Here is a 9,551-nt window from a genome sequence, read left to right as displayed (position 1 = left end):
CAAGAAATATGCAAATTATATAAATACTATTTACTTTTTTTATAATATTCATTAATATTTGGAAGGCCAAATATTATAACCTAATGTTTGCAATATTTTTTCTTAATTCACTTTTTCATTAAAGTGATGGGAGAGACTCTCTTTTATTTATTTAGTGATGTTTATATATAATTAATTAAGTAATCGAGCACTATAGTACTTTAAGTACAATTAAAAAAATACTCGTCTTAAATGTTGATGGGAATATAATTTTTTGTTTTATTATTATTAAAGAGACGATGTGAATGTCATTGAAAACACATGGCCGTACGATATATTACTAGTAAGAGTGACATTGAATGAAATTTCTAGGGAATGTACAAAATATCGAACATGTTGCTGTAAAACCTAAATGAGAAAAGTGGAAAATTTAATAGGCTGATATTTTATTTAACATTTTGAAATGTCTAATTATCAATAGAAAAAAAGAAAATAATATTTTTATAAAAAAATAAAATTAAAAATTAGATACAAATTATAATTTTTAATTCAAAAATTTAATTCTATAGAATGATTGGCTAGATTAATAGAAGAAATGGGCCGCATGAATGCATAAGTATTCATGCCTCTAACAGGGACTAATAAATGAGATTAGTTAATAAATAATTAAGAGAGATTAATTGGTAATGTAGGTAGCATAAATGGATTCTTTTTTTTAACCTTTTTATTAGGTTAAATTTCAAATGGAAGAAAATTTAATTTTTTAAGTTTTGGTTCAATTTTCATTTTAAAAGGAAACTAATTATATTATTTAGCCATTAATTAAGATTAATCAAAATGGCTTGGATAAGTTTAATCAAGGTAAATTATTCTTTAAATCATTTACTCCATGATCTTTATAAAGGTAAGTTATTCATTTTATCATGAAAGCTTGACTATCTCTTACTTCAAATAGAAACTTCTCTAAAAGGCCAAGCCCAGTAAATGTCAATATTCATTATATATAGGTATGTGTATGTGAAGTTAATGTATTTATATGTTATTTAAATATTATTTTTGTTATCCCACATATCTTTATTTGGGTGATAGTACCTTTCCACGAGTTATAATTGTGTTGAGAAATATAAGTACCGCTACTTGATACAATTTTAATATTTATTGAAGTAATAAATCTTACTATGTCTTTAATAGGATAATAATGAGTCTATTCATGTAGTCTTTAAAAATAGTTAAATTTCAATTAGAAATGATAGTTAACTCTTAGTATAAATTGAGTCAATAGCCTATTAGTTAAAATTAGAAATGACAAGTGAGAGTCAAGTAAAAAATAATATTTCAATGTGCTTCATCATTGAATCTACTTTCTTTTATTCAGATCTAGGTTTTGTTAGAATTCATGATTGATGAATTTCCACAAGCCTAGATAATCATCTACCTATTACATGCAAAGGAGAAATTGCACAACAAATGAGAATATTGAAGACAATAACAAGAACTAAATATTGCTTATTGCTTGATTTACAATGAAAGATATATCATCCTTGTAATGAAATCTAATTCTAAATATAGAAACCCTAAAAAATAATTAATAATTAATAATGAATTAATTATTAATATACTTAAGGGATGCATACATATTAAATGCCAACTTAGATTTCATGATTTGGCCATTCATTTACTTCTAATTTTTTTGAGTTTGTGTGCAGAGATTTTTCGTTCATAGGGTCTCTCATATGCCGTACTGGTGTTGATATTACTTCCATTTTGTTGTAGTTCTCGTTTGAGTTGGCTTTAATGATTGCAGTGGTCATTCATCTGTGTGCAGATGGTGAGGTGGAAGATTGGCACGCTCTTGCCAGATTTCATACTCAGCATTAGCACCTTCAGCTGATGTGTTTCTTGCCGCCCTGCTCTTTCCCATTAATGTCATGTGGGAGATGAGACTACATTCTTCTCAGATTGCTTGCCACTTGGATCTTTCCAGCCCTGTTCGTTCGTGTGTCATCAAAAATTCTCACGCAGGATGGTTTTGGCATCGCTACTGTATCATCGTCTCGTGCTACCAAGATTAAATACTATGTTTGATCTTGTGGTGGCATTATTTTGTTTTCAGTATGGCTTTCAGAGTTCTTTCGTAGGGCAAATATATTGAAGTCCATTCCGGGGGAAACATTCCAACATTCTCCCTGTCTTCGGCATTTTCCTTGACCTGTTCCAATACTGAAAGGGTAATTATCAATGTTTTTGGTGCTAAATGGTTGCAGGATAACCAATTCTTACTGCCTTCGAAAGCAACTTCTAGATTTGCTTCTGTGGTTATGGACCTCTCATGGTTGGCAGATTTAACGAAACTCCTTATTGGGTCCTTTGTTCACACGTCTTTGTTCACTTGGGAAGGTCTTTCGAGTGCACTTGTTGACTTGATCATCTTCGCAAGGCATCGTCTTATTGGTGGTTTTCTGGATAGGAACGAGATTCTGGAGGAGTCAATTTCAAGGTCTATCCTTATTTCCACGATTAATGGTTTGAGGGCTAACTCAGCTTGGCCATTTCATTCATGGATTCATCAATAAAAAAAGCATTATTGGTGAGCCTCTACGTTCTACCATTCTGTTAAAGTTTGATGGCATCTGGGAGCTTTTTGTGCATGCACTCGTGGATCCTCGAGGGTATCTGTCTTCATTTCCTCTCCCTTCTGATGCTGCATCATCTAAGGAATCATCTAATGGGAATTAATCTTGCTCCAAGGTCTCTGTATGGTGCTCTTGTTTGGCCTTTAGAAGTATCTCATCTATAGTGTCTTAGTCAGATGGTTTTTGTTTTCACAGGCAGATTGAAACTTGTATCTTTTGGAATGTGGTGGCATGATAGAGTTGCCCCTCATTTTGGGTATAGGATACTTTGTTGTGTGTGTTTTGAGGGTGTATAGTTTACCTTCCTTTTGGTCATTTGTGTCTTTTTATGTAATATTTATTTTTTAATATATAATATATTTAGGCTTAAGCTTTTTATCCAAAAAAAAAATGCTCCCAAGCAACCAGAATCATGAATACAACCTTCTTCCACAGAGAGAAAATAGATTCACTACAAGATAATGATATATTGCTGAGATGAAAAACTATGTACATATGCTCTGCTTATGCTTATACAGACATGAGCTAGAAAGAGGGCACCCATGAGGTGCCAGGGTACACAAAATACTAAATGTAGACAAATAAAATAATATTAAACCTTACCTAATGCCTCGAAAGATGATATGACATAAAAATAAACTTAAACACAAAGTGTAAATAATAATCTACTCTAACAATTTGTTTAATTGTACCAATACTCCATATTAAGATATAAAATTTGAATAGAAAAAACACTCCAAACATAACGATGTGACTTCTACAAACACATAACAATTAGTATTATTTATATATTCATTCCTAACACACAACTATATGGCAGTCATTACATACATAGGTGGCCCACGTACACGGCCGACATTGCTGGGATGGTCATGTCTATATTAATAGTTTTTCTCTCAACTTGTATCCAATGTCATGGTGACCCTTCAGTGGTGAGTTTCCAAGATGGAAGAGCAGAAAGGAGAAACTTTCTAGGTAAGCTCAACCCAAACACTTCATCCAAGTCTACTTCACCCTCTACACTCCAATCAAAGCAATGTATGAGTTGAGCAACAACCAAGCTAACAACGGAAAGCCCCATGAACATCCCGGGGTATCCCCTCCTCCCTGTTCCGAATGACAACAATTCAAAGTGGTGGCCTTTCAGATCTATGCTTGACCCAATAAATCTCTTCGGCTTGAATTCTAAAGCATCTTCCCAAACACTTTCATCTCTTCCGATTGCCCAAATGTTCACAAACAGCCTTGTTTTTGGTGGAATGTAATATCGTCCCACAGTGCAAGCCTCAGTGGTCTCGTGTGGCACCAGCAAGTGCCCTGCTGGGTGTAATCGAATTGTTTCCTTCATCACACATCGCAAGTAATCTAAGTTTGCAATATCACTCTCCCTTACAAGCCGATCTCTCCCAACCTGCAATTCAATCTCTTGTTCCGCCCTTGCCATTACTTTAGGGTTTCTCAGCAAACCACGCTCCTCCGCCCAGCTCATTATCGGAGTAACTTCTGCCTGCAAACATTCTGCAGATAATGTTGAGTGTAAGGGAGGAGATGGGCTTCCGCAGGTCGACTGAACGCATGCCTTTCTCGCTCTCTTTCCTCAGATATCGCACCATGGCCGTCGCCTCTTCTTCTCTTACCCAACTGAATGACTCCGTCCTCTTGGCCGATAGCAATTCCGTTGAGCACAGCTTTCACATCTGCCGCCAGAACTCTCCATAGGGTACCATCACCATGTCTCTGCGCTCGTACCCCATGTACTTGGCCGCCGATGAAGGTGGCCTGTTGGCGAAGATCACATAGTGGGTTTTAAAAATTTCTTTGGCTTTGGCAGGAGAAGTGTCCACAATCGTGGGTACCGAGCCCAGGCGTAGGAACATGATGGGTTCATACTTTTTTGCCAGTTCAGCCATGGACTGGTGAGGCAGGCTTCCCAAGAGATGGAGATTGCCTACCAGTGGCAATGGCCGTGGCCCTGGTGGCAATCCCAATTCTCCCTTGTTTCTCTTGCTCTTCTTTTTTGTCAGGAATATGTATATAAACCAGAGGAAGATGACCGAAAAACCCAACTCTACTGCAGGGGAATCGAACGATACCATATTTGGGTACCCCGGCTTGCAAGTATTTGCTTTGAACCAATTCCGTATTTAACACCACTTACCGAGCACGTTCTTGGACTGAATACTGCTCGAAAGGATTTGATTTTCTCAGTAATAGGCACGTTCTCGGACTGAATAGATTCTGCTCGGAAAGATTGCATGTTTCTTGGAATACATGCTGTTCCACAAGACTGTACGTTCTTGGACTAAATCCAGCAGACCCGATTCACTTTTCCATTTTTAAGTCTAATCACATTTACGAAATCACTGGATCTCTTTATGAAAATCTGCATTTTTCTTCAAAGCAATTGTTTCAAAGATTGATTTTGGTGAAGGAAGAGATCAGAATAGAAACCGAAAACAAAACAATAAATCCATGCTTCACAAAAACAGATTTTTTATTAATAATTCTTTGAATCGATTACAATCATTCTTTTATTTATAGAAGATTTGAAATCCTTCTAGAATATCTATCTACAAGTCTATCCTGCAAAGATAAAGTTTTGTGGAGGATAGAAAAACTGATTTTTGAAGCTGTGCATGCATGGAGGATAGAAAAACTATTCATGGAGGATAGAAAAACTGTTTTTTGAATAATAAAGAAATTACTAAATTTACTTTTATTTGTTTATAGAGGAAATTAACGTCTTCTAACATTCCTCCTTAATTTCTTCTATTAATAATCTCAATTTCTATTATTCCTAAATTTTCTCTTAAATATTCAAAGTATTCTCTCGGTAGTGCCTTAGTAAAAATATCAGCTAACTGATCTTCTGATCTGTAGAATTCAAGATAGATTTCTCCATTATTGACCAATTCTTTGATGAAGTGATATCTTGTATCAATGTGCTTGCTCCTCTGGTAAAAACATGGTTCTTTGATAATGCAATTGCTGATTTGTTGTCACAGAACACTGGTGTAGGCTCCTCTTGTACTTGTAATAGATCCTTTCAGCTTCAGCTGATGAAAGGGTCACTATAGGCTGCTTCTTTAATGCCCATGAGATTGCACTTGTACCAGAATGAAAAATATATTCGGAAGTACTCTTCCTATCATCAATATCACCTGCAAAATCACTGTTAGTATAACCAATCAAATCAAACTCATTAGTGGTGGAATAGAAAATTCCATATCCCTTGGTTCCTGCAACATATCTCAATATCCTCTTTCCAACTTGCCAATGTGAGTCTTTTGGTGACTCCATGAATCTTGAGATTAAACTAATACCATACATGATAATTGGCCTTGTAGCTGTGAGATACATGAGATTTCCAACAAGCCTCTTAAACAAAGTTGGATCAACATTTGACCCCTTGTCCTCTCTGCTTAATTTTGTTCCTATTGCAACTGGGGTTGGTGCTGATTTAGAATTCAACATATTAAACTTCTTCAATACATCCTTGGCATACTTAGATTGACAGATAAAAATTCCTTTATCAGATTGAACAACTTCAATACCTAAGAAATGTCTCATCAACCCCAAATCTGTCATTTCAAATTCCTTTATCATTGCTGATTTAAAAGTGTCTACAGACAAATTTCCAGTGAAAATCAAATCATCTACATATAAGCACACAATCAAAATTTGACCTTCTTTGTTAATCTTTGTGTATAGAGTGGGTTCATTACTGCTTCTACTGAAACCATTTCTAATCATGTATGAATCAATCCTGCTATACCATGCTCTAGGTGCTTGTTTGAGACCATAGATCGCCTTCTTCAATCTATAGACCTTGGTTTCATGTCCATGCACTTCATAACCTGGTGGTTGTTTCACATAAACTTCTTCTTCTAAAAAATTATTCAAAAATGAAGATTTAACATCCATTTGAAAATTTTTCCAATTATTGTGAGCAGCTATTGCTAAAACCATTCTAGCTGTATCAAGCCTAGCAACTGGTGCAAATGTTTCAGTATAATCAATTCTATGTTGTTGTGCATAACCTTTTGCTACTAATCTAGTCTTATGTTTATCAATTTCACCTTCTGCATTAAATTTGGTTTTATAAACCCATTTGACACCAATGCAATCTTTACCTTCTGGTAAATCCATGAGCTCTCGTGTATGATTTATTTCAATGGAATTAATTTCTTCATCCATGGACTTGATCCAATGTTCCTCCTTAACTTCTTCTTCAAAACACATAGGATCACAAGAGAATAAAGCAAAATTTGAACTAAAATCCAAGCATTCTTCACCTTGTTCATATATTTCTGTCAAGTTTCTCATTTTCTTACCTTTTGATTTAGCAAATGTAGGAGTTGTCTCATTACCTTCTTTTGGTATGGGATGCTCTGCATGTTTTGATGACTGACCTTGAAAACAATTTCTTGGTGGAGTGCTTGGTCCTCCTTGATTTGGGTGATCAACATGTTCTTCTTGTTCTTCTTCATTATTTGATATTGGTGCTCCAATTGTGACTGATCTATCAATATTTCCATCCCATGCTTCTTCCTCCTTAAATATGACATCCCTTCTTGTAATCATCTTCTTTGAAACTGGGTTATATAATCTGTAAGCTTTTGATTACTCACTATAACCAATAAAAATACATTTTTCACTCTTATCATCCAATTTTTTCCTTATTTCAGCTGGAACTAAAAATATGCAACACATCCAAAGATTCTAAGATGAGATACAAAATGTTTCTTACTACTCCATGCTTCTTGAGGGATTCTTTCTTTAACACTCTTTGTGGGACTTCTATTAAAAATGTATACAACACATGCTACTGCTTCAGCCCAAAAATCATTAGATAAATTTTTAGCTTTTAGCATACTCCTTGCCATCTTCATTATGGTTTTGTTCTTCCTCTCTGCTACACCATCTTGTTGTGGTGTGTAACTTAAAGTCCACTTTGTTTTTCTACCATTGATTTGAACTCCTTAAATTTATAGAAAGAAGCAGACTTCTCCTTCAAAAAATATATCCAAGTTTTCCTACTGAAATCATCAATAAATGTCAAAAAATATAGACTTCTTTCTAAAGATGGGGTTTTCATTGGGCCACATATATCCGTGTGGACTAACTCCAAAGGCACTCTTGCTCTATTTGAACTTCCTACAGGAAAGCTTTCTCTATTTTGTTTTGCCATTATACAACTTTCACAAGAATTAGTACATTGCATGATAGGTGGCAAACCTTTTACCATATTCTTCTTCTGCAATAAACTCAAGCTATCAAAATTAAGGTGTCCATACCTCAAATGCCAAAGCCATGTCTGGTCTAAAATTTCTGCCTTAAAATAAGCTTCCTCTATTCCATGCATCTGAAGGGGAAACATCCAGTTCCTGGTCATTTGGACATTGGCAATCAACCTATCACTAGGATTTCTATCCAAGATTGTGCAAACATCATTCTTAAAGAGAACTCTATATCCTCTTTTAATTAATTGACCAACACTCATTAGATTGTGTTTTAATCGAGGCACATAATAAACATCAAGAATAAACCTTTTTTCTCCATTTTTAGTCAACACATTTATTACACCTTTCCCCATTACAGATACTACAGTATCATTTCCTAATTTTATTTTAGATTTCACAGAATCATCCAAATTAGAAAATAGTTCTCTATTACCAGTCATGTGATTACTACAACCACTATCTAAAAACCATACATCCTTAGAGCTTTCTTGTGGCACATTGCATGTTACAAATAAACTACTTGAATTATTATCAGATACATCTGAATAATTTGCTCCAGGGTTTCTCAAATTCTGCTTGTTTCTTTCTACATTCATTTGCAAAATGACCATATTTCTTACAATAATAACATTGAATAGTGGATTTATAAAACCTTGATGATTGTTCTTGAAATTGGTTTCTACCTCATCCTCTATTATTGAAACTACGATTAGACTGATTGGTTCTTTCTCCTTGATCTGTATTCATCTGTCCACCTCTGCCTCTTCCTCTTCCTCTAGAATTTGATCTTCCTCTTCCTCTTCCTGATGAACCCTGTTCTCTGAAAGCATTCTCAAAAGAGGTATTATTATTTCTATTCAATCTTGATTCGTGTGTTAATAAATAACCCATTAACTCATCTACTGATAACTGTGACAAATCTTTTGATTCTTTAATTGCTACAACTATAGAGTCAAATTTACTAGGCAAGCTCCTGAGAATTTTTTCAATCACCTTTTGATCTCTTAATTCTTTTCCATTAGATCTAATTTTATTCACAACATTCAATACTTGATTCATAAATTGGTCTATAGACTCATATTCTTTCATTTGCAAATTTTCAAAATTTCTCCTAAGAGATTGTAATTTAGCCACTTTCACCTTTGTATTACCTTGATAGGCTGTTTCTAGAGTCTACCATGCTTTCTTGGATCTTGTTGCTATCGAAACCTTAGGAAAGATTGAATCATCCATTGCTTGCTGAATTAAAAATAGGGCTTTTGCATCCTTTTTTTTTAATTATCTTTAAGCTGATCTTTTTCTGCTTGTTGTAATCTCTGATAAGATGCATCATCTTGTGGTTCTGCAAAACCTTTCTCTACCAAATCCCAAATATCTTGTGAGCAAAACAAATTCTTCATTTTAATTGCCCAAAACTCATAATTCTTACCATTGAAGATTGGAATTTGAGGCTGAATTTGAGTATTATTTGTTGCCATGACTTGCTACAACAATCTCCTTTCTCTGTCATAATATTCTACACCAAAAAAATAATTTAGATCTGCAAAAAAAATTTAACCATAGCTCTAATACCAATTTGAAGGAAGAGATCATAATAGAAATAAAAAACAAAACAATAAATCCATGCTTCAACACAAAAACAGATTTTTTATTAATAATTCCTTGAATCGATTACAATCATTCTTTTATTTATAGA

General features: G+C 34.4%; 1 protein-coding gene across 1 annotated transcript; it reads right to left on the bottom strand.

The window, feature by feature from the left end:
• Nucleotides 1–3,525: 3,525 nt before the first annotated feature.
• LOC131053119 (cytochrome P450 71AU50-like) lies at nucleotides 3,526–4,101 on the bottom strand. The gene has a single exon (XM_057987722.2). The coding sequence runs from the start codon at nucleotides 4,099–4,101 to the stop codon at nucleotides 3,526–3,528; it is 576 nt and encodes a 191-aa protein (XP_057843705.2).
• Nucleotides 4,102–9,551: the final 5,450 nt, after the last annotated feature.

Source organism: Cryptomeria japonica, chromosome 9 (genome assembly GCF_030272615.1).
Source record: "Cryptomeria japonica chromosome 9, Sugi_1.0, whole genome shotgun sequence".
In the NCBI taxonomy this organism is placed as follows: Eukaryota; Viridiplantae; Streptophyta; class Pinopsida; order Cupressales; family Cupressaceae; genus Cryptomeria; species Cryptomeria japonica.
Note: the sequence above shows the minus strand (reverse complement) of the source record. Positions and strands in the feature narration are given on the sequence as shown.